Consider the following 21,168-nt stretch of genomic DNA (forward strand, 5'->3'; position numbering starts at 1 on the left):
GTGCTACTTGTTAAGCCTGGGTCCCAAATTAAACATTGGAACAGTTATAGATTAGAGTGGTCCAAGCGACTTGAACCTTACACCAGCACAACCCATTGTGGGGGTCAGGATCCACATGGGATTGAGCTTAAAAACTGTGTGTGTTCTGGGACAGAGCTCCAACCAGGTTACAACAGCTGTACAGCTATCCTCCTGAACTCTCAGCTCTCATTCAAGGGTTACAGCGATTTTCAAGTTTTGAAATGAGGTCAGAGAGGGAAAAAGTCTGGGAAGCAATGCTTGCACATTCACTTTGTATACTGTAGCAATTTTGAAATTTGGCTCTAATTCAGAATAAATGCTAAATTACTAACTGTTGAATTTTAAAGAGTAGAATTTAAAAGTGTGTTACATAATGGGTTTCTTAACTCAGATTTCTTAAATCATTCTGCATTTTGCATAAATTGGTAAATAAAAACCAGAACCTTCTTTGTGTTTTTTTTTAAAAAGCAAAATCTCAAGGGTCAACATTAGACTGAACAGCTGCTTGCAAATCCCTATGTAATATCCAGACAAACAAATCTCCAGAACCCAGCTCAATGCAATACAAAAAACACATCCTGCACCTCTTCCTTAGTACCAACCAGGACTTGCTGTCTCAGCCCATCCTCCATTCAATATTACAAGCAGTCAAAACACAAGCAGATCCCAGGTGACTCCAGCTTACCTACTCCCTGTTCAATAATTAGAGACCCAAGCAGTCTGTGAGGCAACAAGACAAGGACTGCAAGCAGGTACCCAGTGAATCAGAGGTTATCAGATACTTGCACATCTTTTCACTAATTAACAGGATATTCTGCCGAGAATCCTTCCGAATCTCAGTTTGTAGCTTCAATGCATGTGGAGTTAAATTTGAAAGAAACAGTTTGTTCTCCACAATTTGTTACACATGGGGTTCATTTTGAAACAGACATTAAAATCCTGGCTACTGGAAGGAGATTTTATACAGGCATGCTGTCTCTGTCTCCTTTCTCTTGTACCAACCATCTACCAACTACTTGCCACTATTTATCCTTTATCAACTAAGCACACAGGGGAGAAAACACAAAGGAGGTTTAATCAAAACTGTGAAATTGGCAAAACATTTATATCAGAATACACAGATTGTCATCTCATTTCATTTTTCTATCATTCCATTTAAGTAAACATACAGAAAATCTCTATGTAAATGAACAGTACAGGAAAGCCATACAAAATAACATCGATGTCACAAGTAAAATGGGAAAAGGAAAGTTGGGGGGGGTGGTGGTGGTTTGCTGTGAGAAGAAATAAGACATGAGACAGCAAGAGTGAAAAAAACCACCGGAGAAAGAATGCAACAGGAGTCTGTTTTTACATACATCAATCTACTGTGGACAGAGCTGGAACGCGAGGCACAAAATGCGCTGTCATCTCTCTCTCTCAATACCTGCTTTCACACCTTTCTTTCCATCATGTCAGAAAGACCCACTTCCAGCAATTTTAAATACATGATTACAAATGTATAAGTAGCAATGAAATATGGCTGCTGTGGGACAGGACAGTTTTAAGTAAAATCATAGATGGAAGACAATTATCAGCTTTCACCATTCCCCAGTACTACTCTCCTCTGCTGGAGAGAGTCTCTTGTGGCATCTGTATTTCAAATAGAAAACAAAGCAGGAACAGGAGTGAGAACAGGATCAGTGCTGGGACCTTGGCTATTTACACGAGAGGCATGAGAGCAATATGCCCAAGTTTGATGAGAAAACTAGGTAGGAAAATAAACATGCAGAGGACACAAAGAGATTGTGAAGGAATATAGACAGATTGAGAGATTGGGCAAGAAGTTGACAGTTTGACCACAGTGACAAAATGTGAAATTATTTACTTGGATGGGACAAATGGAAAAAATTGTTAAAGGAGAGAAACTATGAAGGATTGCTTCTAGGGAAATGTCCTCATGCAAAAGAGTAAACATCTGGCTATGTAAGCAATGAGAAAGGCAAATAATATGCTAGCTTTTAATGCAAGGGAGTTGAAGTATGAAGAGCAAGGAAATCTTGTTGCAGTTTTATAGGGCTTTTGGTGAAAGCATAAGAGAATACACTGTTGCAAGAAAAACAGATTTTTCTTAAGAGGGTATGTAACGATCAGATCCACTAGATTGATGCCCTGGGATGAGAGAACTGTCCCTCAAAATACACTGACTCTTTATTCTCTGGAGTTTAGAAAAAGGAGAGGTGGTGATCCCGAAACACAAGGGTAGCTGCTAAGAGGCTGTACTAGCAGTCACAGTCTCAGGATATGGGCATGGAGAAGAGGTAAGCATTCTTCACTTAAGGGCTTGTGAAACTTTGGAATTCTCTACCTTTGTGGTGATGGATTCCCAATTGTTGGGTATTTTCAAAACAGAGATCAGTTGATTTTTGGGCCTGCTGGGAATCAAAAAAGATGGGAATTGGGGAAGGAGTAGAGCTGATATAGAAGTTTAACCATGATCTTCTTAAATCTTTGAGCCAGTTTGGAGCCCTTATACTCTTTTCCTGTACATTTCCTATATTCTCCACATAGTGTTCTTGCCTGTTACAGTCCTGTACAGAGAAACATTACACTATCAGAGGTGCTATTACTTTGGCATGATGTTGTACTAAAGCCACATCTCCATTTCAGAGAACCAAGGAAACCAGCACCAGCAAATGCTAACTGGTTCATCCACAGAAGAGCACTTTCAAATGAGAAATTATCTGTGAATTTCTGACAGCAAGATGCTACATAAATGCAAGTCCCTTAATCTCTCTCCAATTCTCATTCAGTGATAAAAATAATAGAGATAAGCCTGCATTTATATATGCCTCAGGCACATTCTCAGAACATTTTATAGTACTTCATTCAGTTAAGCATTTCTGAAGTGCAGTGTAGCAGTTATTTTACACACAAGACCTGATAAACAGCATGTTTGACAAATGATCAGTAAAAATAGTTTGTTGGTATTATATTCACGATTGGAGCTCGACCTAGCTATTTTTCAAAAACTATGAAAGATGGATCTTGTATGTCCATCTGAACAAGCAATTTAATTTGACGACCGATCCAAGAGATCTGATCAGAAATCTGACTGTGCAGCACCTCCTCCACATTGCACTGTACAATCAATCCAAACAATTCTGTCCTAAAGGTTCTGAAGTAAATTTTGAATCTAAAACCAAGGGTGCTGCCCAAGTATTCAGAGCATGCCTGCACAGGTACAGAATATTACAGGACACAGAGAAAATTCCTGCTCAAAACTAAAAAAAGATTGGCCTTATCCTTTCTGTATTGTCTGTGGAATCTTGCTTGGCACATCATTACGACTTGGGCATCTACTGATTGGTCACTGGTTTACAATGCAGAGGAACTCCAAAAGTGTAGTTCAATTCCCGTACAAGCTGTGGTTACCAGAAAGGACACTGCTTCTAAAACTCACACCCCTCACCTAAAGCATGGTGGCCCTCTGCTTAAACTCACCACCAACTGCCTCTCTTTAGTGAGAGAGCAGCCTCTGGAACTATGGTGAATTTCCCTCTTTTTCATTATTACTGAATTGTCTAACAGTTACTGCACTTGTACATAATTGTGAAGCATTTTGAGACAATTCTGAGATATGTGATAAAGAACAAAATAACTCCATCATCAAGAGAGTAAAGTTCAGTTTGGGCAACATTACAAGTCTAATCTGGCACAAAGCTTTGTAAAGTGGCGTGCGACTTTTCACGCTAGGCTGAAGTTCAATGCTGTGAGGATATCACGTAATAGTGGTTTGTTTCCAAAAATTATTTGTTCACTACTTTTGGCAGTCTGGAGGCTGAAAAATATTGAACTTAAATAGAACAAAACAGAGCATACGTGCAACAGTTTGGATGGTCCCCAATTAGGCTCCTGCTGCCACAGGAGGTCTCCATAAAATGTTTCTTCAGCTGTACAAATACAGAGATATCACAAATGAAATGCGTTGAGGAGTGGATGGTCGCCAACACTGAATGGTTGCTTGGAAACACTGAAAGCTGCCAAGTATAATTCTCGAGGACTGTGCGATGGTAGCTTTCAATGCAAAACTGGTATTTTCACTGAGCTGGAGGTTCGGTTCCCATCCAGCTTTAAATCAAATCTTTGGAAGCAGGAAGAAATAAAATGAAGAATTATCTTAGCTCTTTGAAATTATTGCTTTTGGGCACTTCGTTGTGGGTTTTATTTTATAATGCTTCAAAAGCAATGAATTGGTTTGGTCAACAGTCCATGAGAGCGCTTCACAAACTTCTTCCCCCCACTGTGAAGCCATTTTGAGGATTGAAATTTGTTGTTACCTCTTGGGACTGTTGGAGGAAGCAAGAGAGTTAGCTGCAGCAAGCTTGTGCCCACAGTCAGGCTTCCGACCCCAAGTTTGGGAAGGCCTGGTCTATCAGAAGGCAAGGAAACCAAGGGATCAGAAAAAGCAGCAGTGCAGGAGGCCCAGCACAACATCTAAAAACCAGGGCCCAAAAAGGAAATGCCCTTATGTTTCATAACACCCCTTGTGAACTAACTGAGCAAAACACAGGTCATAGAACATAAAGTACAACACAGGAACAGGTCCTTCGGCTCATCATATCCATGCCAACTGCAACACCATTATTGGTTTCACTTCTGCTCATCACCTATTTGACAAGTTTATTAGAGCCAGAGATCTGCAGCACTGAAAAAGGTCCTTTAGCCCATCACATCTGGGCCGGTCTAAAACAACCACCTAACTATATTCTGGTCCCATTTTCCAGCATATTGTCAATCGTCCTGTATGCCTTGGCATCGTGAGTACACATCTAAATACATCTTAAATATTGAGGGTTTCTGTCACTACCATCCTTACAAGCAGTGTGTTCCAGATTCCCAATACCCTCTCTTCTCCAGGTCACTGCTATGGATCATAGACAAAGGAATCCAGATATTGGCCCAGGTAGTCACCTACGTAACACCGTTTTCCAATCTGCAGTTACACCAAAGACAAATACTTGGCTTCCTTTTTTGCTGTTACTCTCCAGTTTCCTGACTGATGCTGCAATTCAGTGACACTTCGTTCATCTTTGTCATAAAGCTTTGTCAAAAGCTTTATAAATTCCAACAAGAGGGAGCATCATTATCTACTGGTAACGTAGTTACAATCTAAAAGAGCACTTGCTGGTAAGATTTACTTCTAAATCTATGCTAGTTGTTTCACATTAGACTATTCTAGCACAATCGCACCCCCAGCCTGGCTGAGGAATATTGTCCATGATTTGATGTGTTTTTATGCTGGAGTTATGGACAGTTTTAAACATAGATATGACCTTTGCACGCTTCGAGTCTTGCAAAGCCTCATCAATGCACAGCCCCTCCCCTTCAGGATGGTCCACTAGTGTTTCCCAATTTCTTGAATTTGTCAACCACTGAATACATGAACTCTCTCAGCAGTTGGGCAGGTCTCATTATATAAAGCACTGTGTCACAGACACCAAAACCTAATACAGCATATATCAACAGAAGTTAGATATTAAGGATAGTTATTTCCCCAAATACTTATGATCATCAATAAACTATTACATCGAGTGTGCAGTCACATTCTAGTTAAAAGAGTTTGTTGCAAGAAAACCAATCATTTCATGCTGTGCTCTTCCATCCCAAAGCCAGAGATTTACCAACAGCAATAACTGTCTTCTACTTGACCTCTGGAGTTTACCCTGCTGCAATTACTTCATGCGGCAATTTAGATCACTTCCCCAGAGAGAGAGCAGGCTCACCACAGCTCCACTAATTTTCGCCTGATACTTTCAAACTACTTTATCTTCTTCAAGATCACATCCACTTTTATCTGAGTTCTCATCTCCTCTTAATAGTCTTTTGCTGTTTTGAAACTGAAAGAATTAAAAGAAAAAGCCTTTACAAATATAATCAACAATGTCCGTGTTGTAGTGGTGCAAAATCTTTGTCTCGTGGTACAATAGTGCACGAAGAGTTCCTTGCAGCAGGTGTAAGAGTTTGATGAGTGCTACAATTAGAAAGCATTGTCAAAACTCTTAACATCAATAAAACAATCTATGAACGAAGAGTTTGTGCTGTTAATTCCATCATAATTCCTACATCCCTCACTTAAAGTCACAACTTTCAGGAACTCAAGTTTAACTAAAACATCTTCAAGTGAAAAAATGATTAAGACAGAAATTGTCGTTAGGTTAGATTCCTTCAGGCATTTAGAGTCTTAGAGTCATTGAGATGCACAACACAGAAACAGAGTCTTCGGTCTAACTCGTCTGTGCTGACCAGATATCCCAAATTAATCTAGTCCCATTTGCCAGCATTGGGCCCACGTCTCTCTAAACCGTTCCTATTCCTGTACCCATGCAGATGTCTTTCAAATGTTGTAATTGTACCAGCCTCCACCACTTCCTCTGGCAGCTCATTCCATACATGCACTACCCTCTGTTAGAAAAAGTTGCCCCTTAGGTCCCTATTAAATCTTTCCCCTCTTTCCTTAAACTCAGGCCCTCCAGTTAGGACTCCCTATCCTGGGGAAAAGGCTTTGGCTGTTCACCCTATCCATGCAGCTGATTATTTTATAAACTTGTATAAGGTCACCTCTCAGCCTCTGACGCTCCAGGGAAAGTAACCCCAGCCTATTCAGCCTCTCCCAATAGCTCAAACTCTCCAACTCCGGCAAAATCCTTGTAAATCTTTTCTGAATGCTTTCAAGTTTCACAACATCTTTCCTATAGTTGTTCTAGCTTGGTGAAAACAATGTACAGGTTGGAATACTGTATCACACGTGTATTCTTTAACAAAATATGTATAATACAATAAATCATTAAATATAAAACCGATAGTGTATTGTTAGGAACTTCAGGATCTTTCTCAAATCCCACTAACACCTGAAGGAGGACTGAGGCTCCAAAAGCTTGTGTTTTCAACTAAATCTGTTGGACTATAACCTGGCGTTGTGTGATTTCTGACTTTGTCGACTCCAGTCCAACACCAGCACCACCACATCATTTCTCAGATCATGACCACAGATCATAACTCTGGATCACACATTGATCTTTAATTAGATCATATGTTATTATTTTAAAATAGGACTGATAAAGCCAAAATGACTGTGGATGTAACGTCAGTGCTGTCTGAAGACACGTCCTAGAGTGTCACACCTGGCCAGGTGTCAATGAAACCTCAAATCGATGGATTTGAAAAGGGGAGAAATGCATTACAAACCAAACTGTAATCTCCTGGGAGTTGTCTCAGACATAATGGGTTAAAACACAATAGTCTGGGCAAAAGGCATGTTTTGTGCCTTTCACTTTCAAAATACACAAGAACATGGGTTAAAAAGCGGTTCAGCCCGGTGTTATGATCCCGGCTAATGTTATTTCTGCCTAAATTATATCCTGGACTGAAATCTAGCTTAATAGTTTCTTTTTGGTTTTAATAAGACGGTCTTTCACTGAAACAAAAATGCAAAATGCTGCAGATTTGGTTTCATCAGTTAACCAGAGGTTTACTATAAGAAAGAAGCGTAGATTAAAATAACCCAAACTATTTAGGTATAACACAAGTTTAAAGATTTTGAAACACAATAATCCCACAACACTTCTCTACAGAACTCAAACGCTACATTAAAAACTGAACGAACTGCGGATGTACAAATCAGAAACAAAAACAAAAATTGATGGAAAAACTCAGGAGGTCTGGCAGTATCTGCGGAAAGAAATCAGAGTAAACATTGCTGTTCCAAGGAAGGGTCACTTGACCCAAAACGTTAACCCTGATTTCTCTCCACAGATGCTGCCAGACCTGTTGAACTTTTCCAGCAATTCCTGTTTATATTTCAAACACTACATGCTTCTCTATCACAAAGAGTTTGAGTTAGTTGTGGTTTCATTTCCCAGTTTGAAGAATCTGATTGCCTCTTCCTTGGGCCATCATATAACTGAGCATAGACTTTCTCAGCTCAAATAACCTCTCTGAAGTTTGAACCAAACACTTGATGTCAAGGGCAGTCACTCTCACCTCGCCCCGGCATTCAGCTCTTTTGTCCGTGCTTGGAGTCCAAAGTGAGCATCAGTGAGCAGGTTTATTCCTTCCTAAGTGCTACTTAATAGCATAGTCGATTACCGTGTCCAGAAATTTCCTGATGGAAAGTCAACTGATAGGATGGTAATCGATCAGGTTGGATATGTCCTGCTTTTTGTGCATAGGGCATACCTGGGCAATCTTCCTCATAGTCGAGTAGATGCCCATGTTGTAGCTGTATTGAAACAGTACAGTAGGGAAGCGGCAAGATCTGGAGCACACGTCTTCAGTGCTATTGCTATAATGTTGTTCAGACCCATGGCCTTTGCAGTATCCAATGCCTTCAGCTGTTCTTTTTGTCACTTGGGAGTGAATTGAATTGCTTGAATTCTGGCATTTACACTGCTGGGGATCTCAAGGAAGAGACAGAGATCAACTGCTCATTCAGCACTTCTGGCTGAAGATGGATGCTATTCTTCAGCTTTGTGACTAATGTGCTGAATTTCCCCATTGTTGAGGACAGGGATATTTGTGGAGCCAGCATCTCTTGTTAGTTGTTTAATTGTCCAACATCATTGTCAACTGGATGTGGCATGTGTACAAAGCCTAGATCTGATCTGTTGGCTATGGAATTGCTTAGCCTACCTGGTGCATGCTGCTTCTATTACGTCAAGTTGAAATTGTGCATATTCCTAGATGCCCAAATGCACAAAAATAAAATAAATGTAAAAATATAAATTATATGTAATACAATTATTCCAAATATACATTTAAATTTCACTCATTTAAAAGTTTAATTGACAAACATCCATACGTTGGCAGAAATTGGTCCGCGCAGGTGGAACTACTTGCACTAACTAATACCTGCCACAAGGTGGAGCCCAGGGCTTTAGTGCAAGTCCAGAATGGGAGCCAGGACAGAAGTTAACATGAGAAACTTTAAAAGAACGAACACAGGGCAGACATGAGGTGATAACTGAATTGAATTGAATCATTTATTGTCACTTGTACTTAATGTAAAAATACAGTGAAAAGTGTGTACCTTCACCATACATACATAGCGCCATTTACATTAACTTAGAATAGGATAAAAAATAGGATAAAAAAAAGATAACTTGAGAGTCCAAATTTCCTTTCCACTGCTATAGTCCCGCTCCGGGCTTTCCGACCCTCGCCATGCCTCCGCCAGAGTCGCGCTCCGGGCTTTCCGACCCTCGCCGTGCCTCCGCCAGAGTCCCGCTCTTGATCTGCCACCATCCCTCCAGCCTACACTCGATCCACTGTTGCTGCAGGATACAACTCGCACGTTCAGCTTCCACCACACGGTTCCCAGTCACGATCCAGCTCCTCCCTGACACCTTAGGCAGGTAGGGGATAGGAATACTACAGAGGGAAATAAAAAAGGAAAGAAAGAGAGAGAAAGAACTGGCGAGCAGAGTGGAGCTCCGAATGGAGCGACTTACACTGCTGCCATCTTACATGTACGAAAGTAGTGTTGAAGAGGGACTGAGGGCAGGTGAATGAGGGACAAAGGCCACGGGTCTCCAGTCAAAGATTGATGCATGCGGCAAAAGATCATTAAAAGGAGGCAGGCCACAGAACTGGAAATCTATGGTAAAAGTTAAACTGAAACTCAATGTTAAGCGAATATATTGTCACAACTTTATTAATGATTTTAAAGCTAAACATAGTTAATACAGCCAACTTTAAAACAGGGATTTATGATATTTTTCAAAAGAATTTAGGAGACTAATGTAATGTCAAATCAATTTGACTACTTTCTCAATTTGAAACAAATTTATGAGGAGAATTATTGCAGAGACTTGAAAGGAGACGTGTATTGGGGACCCGTTTAAATTAGCCGAGTGTTTTTCATTTTATTATTCACTTCCTCTTGGCTCACAAGCGCTGCTGGAATCCTGTCATAAGGCAAAAAATTCAAATCTTCTACTGCCTGGAGATGAACAAGACATAAGCTCCATGATCCTCCCATCAAATAAAATGATGCATTTGTCATACACCCAAGGAAGAGTTCAGAAGTACAGATGCTCAGTCTGCTAAAACTTTGTTTCAGCTCAAAGACATCTCTTGCCACAGCAGACAGTTCTAAGACTCAAGTTTAAGGTGAGGAGCAAGTGGTTTCGAGAAGATCTGAGAAAAATGTTTTCACCCAGGCAGTGGTAAAACTACAGAATGTGCTGCCGAAGAGGGTTGTGGAAGCAGTTACCCTCACAACATTTAGGAAGCATCTGGAGGAGTACTTAAAATGTTGGGACATAGCAGGCTATGGACCAGGTGCAGGTAAATGGGATTAGTGTAGTTTGTTGGTCAATAGAGACATGGTTTTTGTGCTGTATGATTCTATGAGACTGTGACAAGATGTTATTGGAACATTCCAACGGAACATTACACAGCTAAACTTTCCAACATGCACCAAGACAATGGCCTGTGGATTTTAGTATAGGTAAGCTTCTTTTTATTGCCATAAGCACTTGGGAAAGAACTTTCCTGTGTTTTTTTCTGGCTGACTACAGCTTCTATCATTGCTAATGTGCTGAACAGGTTGTATCATTTAATGGATAAGCCATTCATGGATGGCATTTACTGCCTGTTCTCTCCACCCTCAAATCTCACTTTTCGAAGATGCAGACTATTATCTTATCCATTGCAAAGGACATTATCCCATTAGCCAATCTTCAACAACAGGGGAAGTCAGTTCTGTGAAAAATATCATCAGGTCAGCACAGATCATTTCCAAGATTATCTTCAGCTAATCTGAACAGTGAGGCACATTAGCTCCACTTCACTCTTTGAAGATGGCCTGAGCATTTTCTGCTTTTATTTCAGATTTCCAGCATCCAATATTTTACCTTGCTACCTTAAAGCAACACAGGGTGCTCAGAAAAATAGATGCCTTGACAAATTCAATTTTGACCAGATTGAAAGTATAATTTTGTTTGAATGATAAACATTTCCTCAACAAGACCAGACTCTCCACTGATGAATGATTAATCCATGAATTTTGAGCTTTTATTTTCCAAGAAAAGACAAAACAGCAGGCTGTCTTGTAAAACTGAGTTCCATATTTAGCACTGGAGCACAGAGGTCATCAATCATCAAGCTGTTCTTCAGGTAATAACCTGGACACGTACTTCCCCAACTGACCAATGAATGGTCTTGGACTCAGTACTCCACAAAAGCTTGCGTTTTCAATGATCACATTATGTTGCATCCCATGGTGCATTTGTGTTTAGAAAGTGGCCATACTCTGCAATGAGAAACTGATCTGTGAGCAGAAAATTCTCAGTTGTCTCAAAAATTGACCACACTCTGGGACAAACAGTTCAAACTGAGATTTTTCAGAATGAGTGAGAGCAAAAGAGACATTGAGACAGGAGTATCTGCCAGAACAAGGTCTTAGCAAAGAAAAATCCAAAATAGGGAGGTTTCAAATATTGTCACGGTACATTGTAATCGTTTAAAGTCATTTTCTGGAAACTTGGGAGGTAGAATTGCCATGAAAAAGTGAGTCACTTATACCAGTAAGGTTTCCTGAACGTACTTCTATAGCTTCCAATAACTGGAACAAACTGTGACCAGAAATGAGTGTCCTTGATGTTAATCATGATCACCAATCTTCCAGACAGGCATCAGCTGTCATGATGACCTTCTATTTAGTTTCAATTATTCACAAGTAACCTTTAGAATGTGTGGATAGAATTGAGAGGGGAATTAAAGACAGCTTGGGCTTGAACACCAGAAAATTATATATTTGAATTTCCATTTTGTTGGTTTTATCCTAGTTTGAGACCGTGGTATGGCATACTACTGCTTGCCTATATCATGGAACTACTGAGGTGTACATAGTTTACACTTGACGACAGAAGCAGAGCTCCTGTCTCACTTCTGACCACTGTCTGTGCTAATGTCCAGAATCGGTCAAAGATTATCATGTTGACAACTGAAACTCACTGTTTACATTACTCAAAAATATCATTTCCACGGAAGGGCATTTGCAGTGACATGACTTAAAGCTCCACAGACGTCAGTGTGATGTTATATATAAGAGTATAAATTTTGAAGTTTGGATTTCAAAATAGAAGCAAATAGAGGTTGGTCACTTCTATGAATGGCTCGTTTGCTTAAAAAAGTGACAGCGTATCCTTCAGAAATATTGACCTAACTTTAATGATAAACCACAGGAAGATGTTTATAATAAAAACCAAAACAACTACAGATGCTGTAAATCTGAAACAAAAACAGAAAATCGCTGGAAAAGCTGAGCAGGTATGGCAGCATCTGTGGACAGAAATCAGACTTAACGCTTCGAGTCAAATGATCTTCCTTGGAACCCAGAAAATGTTTATTATGGTGGGTTTATGGAAGTAGGGCCAACATTTAAGGTCATCAGCTTTGTTTTTAGTTTAGAAGAATTTACATTTGAACAATTTTGTTTTAATTCCATTTGGAAAACAGCAGGGTTGAGTTCAGAAGCAAGTTTAGTTTATTTGCTAGGAGATCAGGGATCCTGTCATCTGAGAAGAGTTTAGCTTGTGAAACCTCCAAACCAGGAGAGTATGGTCACAGTCTACAGATTATTAGAACTGAGAACCTTTAGGCGCTCCAATTTATAAAAGGTTCACACTGGCAGACTTGGAAAGGACTCACTGAATGGTCTCCAAAGTCCACAGCAAGAAAATTGCATTAAGTAGTACCCTACAGAATTGAGATATGGGGTGCAATATTCCTCTACATTGCACAGGCTGAGTGTCAGTTCTCAGATACCTCCTCCTATCTTCACCTGGACTATGACCCCACCATGACACATCAGACCATTGCATCAACTACGGTCCCGGACCTCATTTCATCTGGTGATCTCTCCCCTTCACTGCCTCCAAGCTGATAGTCCCCCAGCCCCACACAGCTTGCTTCTACCTCGTTCTAAATATCCACAAACACAACTGCCCAGGCAGACCCATTGTTTCAGCCTACTCCTGCCCCACATCTCATCCTACCTTGACTCAGTCTTCTCTCCCTGGTCCAGTCCATGCCCACATACATCCGTGATTTCTCTGACACTTTAGGCCAGTTTTGGAATTTCCAGTTTGCAGGCTGCAGCCACCTCCTCTTTACCATGGACACGCAATCTCTTTACACATTCATTCCCCATCAGGATGGTCTCACGGCTCTCTGCTTCTTCCTGGAGCAAAAACTGAACGACCACCACCCTCCTCCGCTTGGCTGAGCTCGTCCTCACCCTCAACAACTTCTCTTTTAACTCTTTTCATTTTCTTCAGGCAAGAGGGGTGGCCATGGGTATCCGCATGGGCCCCAGTTATGCCCATCTCTTCGTGGGGTATGTGGAACATTCCTTGTTCCAATCCTATTCCGACCCCCAACCACAACTCTTTCCCCGATATAGCAGTAAAATCATTGGTGCTGCCTCCCTCTCTCATCCGGAGTTGGAAAAGTTCATTAATTTCACTCCCAATTTCCACCCTGCCCTCACTTTCACCTGGTCTATCTCTGACATCTCCCCTCCCTTCCTCAACATCAAATGTTTCCATTTCTGGGGATAAACTGGCCACTAATATCCATTATAAACCCACTGACTCCCACAGCTACCTGGACTATACATCCTCACACCCCACTTCCTGTAAAGATTCCATCTTCTCTCAGTTCCTCCGTATCCGTCACATACGTTCCGATGAGGCCAACTCCAAAAAGGGAGACTCTGAAATGTCCACCTTCTTCCTCAACCAAGGATTCCCCAGCACCGTTGTCGACAGGGCCCTCAACCAGGTCCGACCCATCTCCCACACTTCTGCCCTCACCCCTTCTCTTTACTCCCACAACATCGATAGGGTTGCCCTTGTCCTTACCTACCATCCCACCAGCATCCATATTCAGAGGATCATCAGACTCCATTTCCGCCACCTCCAGTGAGATGCCACCACCAGACATGTTCCGTTCCCCTCCCCTCCCTTGTCTGCCTTCCACAGGGACCGTTCCCTCCAGGACACCCTGGCCCACTCCTCCTTCACCCCCAACCCCCCCCCACAGCCCTACGGCACTTTCCCCGGTAACCAGCAAAGGTGCAACACCTTCCCATTTACCTCCCCTTCCCCAGAATCCAAGGGCCCAAACATACCTCCTAGGTGAAGCAACACTTCACCTGCACTTCCAAGAATCTAGTCTACTGCATTCGCTGCTCACAATGTGGTCTCCTTCTACATTGGGGAAACGAGGTGTAGACTGGATGACCACTTCACATAACACCTACATTCTGCCCACAAAAAAGACCCTGAGCTTCCAGTTGCCTGCTACTTTAACATACTGCCCTGTTCCCTGGCCAACATTCTGTCTCAGGTTTGCTGTGGTGTTCCAGCGAAGCTCAACGCAAGCTGGAAGAACAACACCTCATTTTCCGCTTGGGGACCCTGCAGCCTCTCCAGACTCAATATAGAGTTCAATAATTTTAGGGCCTAAACTCTCCATGTCCTAGCCCCCTACCCCACGCACCAGGCCTTGATATCACAGCCTACCATTACACACTACCCACTGTTAGCCACTAACAATTCCCATTAACAGCTATTCACCCTTCTAACCAGATCAATATCCACTCCTTTGTCTGTCTAATTGGTCTTCTCTCTCGTTGGGCTCTATCCCCACCTATGGTTTAGTCCTTACCCCCTGCCCCCACTCTATCTTCTACATATAAACCGATGTTTTCCTAGCTACCATCAGTTTTGAGGAATGGTCACCAGACCCAAAACATTAACTCTGATTTCTCTTCACAGATGCCGCCAGACCTGCTGAGCTTTTCCAGCAATTTCTGTTTTTGTTTCTGATTTACAGCATGTGCACTTCTTTCAGTTTTTCTGGGGTGTAATATGTCTGGATGAGTGTCTCTTTAAGGCATAGTGTCTGGAAACAGGTTGAAACTACTTTGCTGGGAAGTTTAAGATCATTCTAACTGTCTTCTATATTTGGATAGTTCGGTTTGTTCTTTTTAAATTCTTCTTTTGTGTAACAAACTTCGGTTCAATTGTTACAGGAAAGTACAACCCCATGTGAAAATGTTTGAATGATGAAGCACCATGTTAAAGGAATCATAGAATCCCTACAGTGTGGAGACAGGCCCTTCGGCCCAACAAGTCCACACCAACCTTCACAGGGTCCCACCTAGATGCACCCCTCTATAACCCACCTAATCTATACATCCCTGAACACTACGGGTAATTTAGCATGGCCAATCCACCCTAACCTGCACATCTTTGGACTGGAGGAGGAAACCGGAGCACCCAGAGAAAACCCACGCAGACATGGGGAGAATGTGCAAACTCTACAGAGACAGTCGTCCGAGGGTGGAATCGAACCTGGGTCCCAGTGCTAACCACTGAGCCACCATGCCGCTTAACTAGTTAACTAGTCAAACAATCAAAAATAAACAAGTGACCTATTAAACCAGGTTTCATTCTGGGATCTGACTTATCCAGTAATACTATCAGCAGGAATCATTAAAAAAAAAAGACATTTTCATTAGATCCGGTTTCATTTTACCAAAGGGAAAGAAAACAGTGGACACTACACCGATGATTTTCTGCTGTTCCACTGACAGTACAGGGTCTTAAATGTGCTTGCTTTTATGACCTTTTTTTTTTCCATTTACGGCATCCTATATTGCCTTAAAGCCAATTAAGGACAGTCACTGTTGTAGAGAAGCAAAGCTGCCAACTGGTATGGTAAGATCCTGCAAATAGGACAATGTTAACAATCAGATAATCTGCTTCAATGTTGACAGCTTGGAGTTAAATATTGCCGAGGTCACCAGGGTGAATGTTCCTGCTGTCAAAGTCATGCAGCACAGAAGTAGACCCTTCTGTCCAACCAGTCCATGCTGACCATAATCCCAAACTAAACTAGTCCCACCTGCCTGCCCCTAGCCCATATCCCTCCAAACCTTTCCTATTCATGTACTTATCCAAATGACTTTTAAACAATGTAACTGTACCCGCATCCACGACTTCCTCTGGCAGTTCATTCCACACACGAACCACTCTGTAAGAATTTTCCCCTCATGTCCTTTCTAAATCTTTCTCCTCTCACCTTAAAAATATACCCCCTAGTTTTGAACTCCCCATCCAAGGGAAAAGACACCTGCCATTCATGATTTTATAAAGGTCACCCCTCAACCTACTACGCTCCAGTGAAAAGAGTTGCAGCCTTTCCAGTCAATTTTTATATCTCAAATCTTCTTTTGGATAGTGCCATGGAATCTTTTCTGTCCACTTGTGAAAGCAAGCGCGCCCTCAGTTTAACATCTCCAAAAGTGTAGCTCTCTCTCGGTACTGCTTTGGATTTTTGTGCTCAAATGCTGCAGTACAGTTCAAATCTACAACCTTGTAATTGAGAGTGGGGTGTGACCATGAGCAAATAATGGCACCCAACCTATATTCTGCTGCACCTTTTATCCACTGTACAAATGGAAGTTCGTGAGATTGACATGGACAAAAAGACATGTTGAAGGGCCAGCATCCTTGCGTTTTACTTGCTGTAAGGACAGCAGAAAGATGAAATAAAACTCCATCACGCCTTTCTCGAGGCAACAATAATCTGTCATTGAGATGAGGGATCGTGGGCAAAAATAAAAACCCCAACATTCATAAGATGCACCCTCTGGACAAGACATAGAACCTGCGTGAAAGAAAGCAGAAGCATTGTCTTCTATTAAATAGTTGTAAGAAATTCTAGTTAATTTTTCTAAGTGACTGTCAAGAGATCATAATTATTTTACACATCAAAAAATAGGAGCAGGAGTAGGCCTTCAGCCCTTCAAGCCTGCTCCATCATTCAACATGATCATGGCTGATCATCCAATCAGTCCCCTGTTCCTGCTTTCTCCAAATACCTTTTGATCCCTTTAGTCCTAAGAACTATATCCAATTGCTTGCTGAAATCATTCAATGTTTTTGCCTCAACCACTTTCTGTGATCGTGAATGAATTCCACAGGCTCACCACTCTCTGGGTGAAGAAATTTCTCATCTCACCCCTAAATGGCTTACCCCATATCCTTACACTGTGCTCTCTGGTTCTGGACTCCCTGGTCACTGGGAGGTTACAGTACTGGGCAACCATAGTTCATTTCTGCAGTGTTAAAATTCAAAGTGCATCATTCAGGACACAACTGTTGGGACCCAATCATCATCCTGAACTCTTGGCCTAACATTACTAACTTATTGAACAAAACATGAGGAGATTCGAGCCATTAAATTCAAAGGGAGAAGAGTTGTTCCACAAATAACTGGCACCTTCTAACACTCCACATGAATCAACAGGCACCGGAATGCTCTCTCAAGGCTCCTCGGGAAAGCATTGGCCTCCTTCAACTGGTTGGGAGTCTGAAGAACAGGAGATTAATAAAGCCCTACACCGGACTCTTTGGCATTGTTCTGCCTTGTGCATAACTCGTCTCTCCTTACATATATCAGAATTATCCTTTTTCCAACACCAGAACTGTTTCTTCAATTACAAATAACTCACAGAACTCTCTCTGAAGAAAAAGCATAAAATGGGTAATTTCTTTTGCATCCCTTCATTCCAACATAAATTTTCTAAGTACCAATGATGTGTGAAACTCACGTATTACATCCAAAAGGAGCAGTAAAACAAAGTCGGGCAGATTCGCACAAGGAAATTATTGCTTGTCTTGAGATTGATTTACACAAAATCCTAGAAAACTCTCTCTTTCTGATTAATTCGAAGTCTTTCATACAATTATTGGGCTGATTCATATTTTACTTATTATTTCTGCTTCTGTATGCTATTAGCAAATAAAACATATGTTAAGCGGTGTGTCACTTTATGCAATCTGAGGCAACAGGTAAAAACAGTGAGAAACCCTCATTCTCCAACAAGTAATTTAACATAATCAGGGTTAATTTCACACCTTGAACTAATCTCAAAATATTATAAGAAAAACTTCATGTTTTTGATGCAGTGAGACCCTGAACCTGTTTTCAGAAACAGTCCAAGAGGTGGTGTTATGGGAAAGTGTGCGATCGGTAATGTAGCTGAGAAACAAAACAACATACTCAGGAACAGGGCTACGTAGCCCCTCAAGTCTCTGCAGCCATTCAATGAAATTACGGCAAAACTGCAAACCTAAATCTGCCTTCCTATTGTTTAACAACATGTCAGTCTCAGATTTAAAATTTACAACTGATCAACAAAAATTGTCATTTGAAGGAAAAAAACCTTCCAAATTTCTGCCAACCATTGTGTGTAGATGTGTTTCCTAATTTCATTCTTGAAATATTTCACTGTGGATTTTTAGACTATATTCCAGTCTTAGACTCTTCAAGTAGTAGAAATAGTTTCTCATTATCACTCAATATCTTGAAGATGTCTTAGTTTCTAGTCACAAACTTAATCTACAACCCTTTTCCCCATGATGTTTAGATGGGTAATGATAAGAATGTTATACTGGAGTTCAGTCATAGAGTCACACTGCACAGAAACAGTCCTTTTGGTTCAACCAATCCATGCTGACCATAATCCCAAACTAGCTTGGCCCATATCCCTCCAAACCTTTCCTAATCATGTATTTGTCTAAATGTCTTTTAAACATTCTAACTGTACCCATATCCACTACTTGCTCTGGAAATACATGAACCATTCTATATGTAAAACAAACTGCCCCATGTCTTTTTTAAATCTCTCCTCTCAGTATCCTGGGTCTGAGATGAATGGGAAGAAATCATCCCATATTTTCCAGTCCTGATCATTGTTGGGAAATACGTACAGGTAGAGTTGTTAAGGGAGGACAGAATTATAATTGGAATCTTAACCTGTCAACACACAATTCTGTTCAGGGAAGGAACTCACTATTACTGAGATGACCACGTTTTAAAACTTTTTAACTCATTTGAATTGGGGGAATACCAGAACACCAGTGCAGGCTGATGCCAATGCAATCCAGAAGTAGTCTGTTGGGAATGCTAAAATGCAAGTCGACAGAAGTTCACATTTTAGTTTACATCATTGCCAACTAGTTATATCAAAACCACTCATAGGAAATATTCTGCTAATTAAAGATTTATAACATAGCTTGTACTGTACAGTTTCCATATAAGTATATTCGTGATTCAACAATAATCAAGAAAAAAGATAATTTCCATATACCAGTCTAGCGTATCCCGAGATTCAATCCAGAATAGGTCATGACTTAGACCACAGTTTATTGCAAAACTATTAAATTCCCCTAGCTGATAGAACACAACATCCAACCTTGTGCCCGTTGCAATTAGCATCAGTTGTTGCATCCCTCAGACCATTCACCTTTCTGTTATTAGCAGAGCAGTAATTCATAAGGATGTATGAGAATACCTATGGCTGCAGGCTAAACTCTATACATTGCAGGAGTTCACCTTTCGGAATCTGAAATACTTGGTAATTCTAGAACATTTGGTGGTGAAGTGCAAGAGCAGTTTCCTAATGTAGGCAATTGAACGGGCAACTCGCAGAGCCGTCTTTTACTTCAACTGCAAACGTTGTGACAAATCCATTATTGTTTACAGAAACACACAATGTGGCTGAACTGAAGAACATTTAATGCTTATTTCTGCTGTACACACACTTCAGGTGATATTATCATGACAAGAACGCAGGCACAGATAGCAGCAGAAGCAATTCTTGCAGGGTGTTTCTGAAATACAACTCACACATATTAAGTTCTGTGATCTCTGCAGCCAAGATGAAGTGACAGTACCATTGCAACTTCAGTAATGACGAAAATAAAAGCACAATTGTGAACAATTCAACAGGAACAGCTACTGAGTTTACAATAGTATGCTAATGGTTCATAGGCAACTCTGATTTAATGCTCTTTGCAAGTATAGTATGATGTAGTAAAAGTGAAGTTAAAACATTTATATAAAAAAATTCTATAAAACTTACATTAAAAAAATTTGTTTTGTTCCTCTCGTAGAACAGTCCTTGAGCTGGCATATGCTTCAATTGTTGCCATGGAACATTGACACCTAGCAACACATCCCGAGCCCAGTTCAGGTTCTAAGGAAGACACAAATGATTGAAAATTACAACACAAGACATCCAGGGAGCCTAATGACTTATTTTTAAAGTTACACCCTATTAAACAAAAGCTCGATTGTGGAAATTTCCTCTGCAAATAGTGAAATCCTGGAAAATGCTGCTTAATAAGTACTGAATAGTCATTAGTTAATTAGACCACATAATGAGATAGCAAAACCAACATGTACATATACAGCTACTTGATAAGATGAAGCATTGCAGAATACAGCTGTAGAGTGGAACTGTGCAACCACTCAGTTTATTCATTATAGAAAAATATTGGGCAAGCAAAAACAGTTGACAGACTACAAGGTGGCAATGATTGTGATTATTCAAGATCCATAATGATTCATCTGTAATATATGGATCAATTATAGTGCAACTATGTGAAGACTTCTGTGTTCCGGTCTTGGACTTATTACGTGAGATACAACTGACTGCTGTCAATTCAGATTAATCTCTATTTCCATCAAAATATAAACTTAAAATTAAAGTAGCCAAGTGGAAAATAGTTACCACATGTTGTAGTCCAGCCACATCTTTTTTAGATAGCTCAAGGCTATTTTATAAAATGTATCTTGGTGCCCTATAATAGGCATTCACAGTTCTTACAATGGAGTTAGAACAGCTTGTAACAATCATTGAATTCATTTTAAAATAAGAACAAATATTCGTCAAGATTCTGCATTTGAGCTTTATTGCTATGAATATTTTTGTTTTGAGCAGCAGGGGACAGGCTGCAAAGAACTATACAACCCGATAGTGAGAGACAGTAATTGTTAGAGATTGAAGTGGCTTCTGTTTCTGATACGGTCCCTCCCACATACTTCCCAACCAACTTTTCTTTCCCCCCAACATTTTTCACTGAAGCGTACAAGGTCGAGAGGTGACCTTAAAGAGGTTTATAAAGTAATGAAAGGTATAGTTACGGTGAATGGCAGATGTCTTTTCACAAGGGTGGGGGATTGCAAAACTGGGATGCATATTTTTAAGATGAGATGAGAAATATTTAAAGAAGACATGTGGGC

General features: G+C 40.7%; 1 protein-coding gene across 3 annotated transcripts in view; it reads right to left on the reverse strand.

Moving 5' to 3' along the window:
• The window catches only part of cabin1 (calcineurin binding protein 1), a 404,357-nt gene that overhangs the window by 211,328 nt on the left and 171,861 nt on the right, over positions 1 to 21,168 (reverse strand). For all 3 annotated transcript variants that reach the window (XM_048611391.1, XM_048611392.1, XM_048611390.1), the window contains exon 28: positions 20,006 to 20,119. In XM_048611391.1, coding sequence (XP_048467348.1) covers positions 20,006 to 20,119 — 114 coding nt within the window. The remainder of the gene's footprint in view (positions 1 to 20,005; positions 20,120 to 21,168) is intronic.

This window comes from Rhincodon typus, chromosome 24, assembly GCF_021869965.1.
Source record: "Rhincodon typus isolate 14 chromosome 24, sRhiTyp1.1, whole genome shotgun sequence".
NCBI classification, from domain to species: Eukaryota; Metazoa; Chordata; class Chondrichthyes; order Orectolobiformes; family Rhincodontidae; genus Rhincodon; species Rhincodon typus.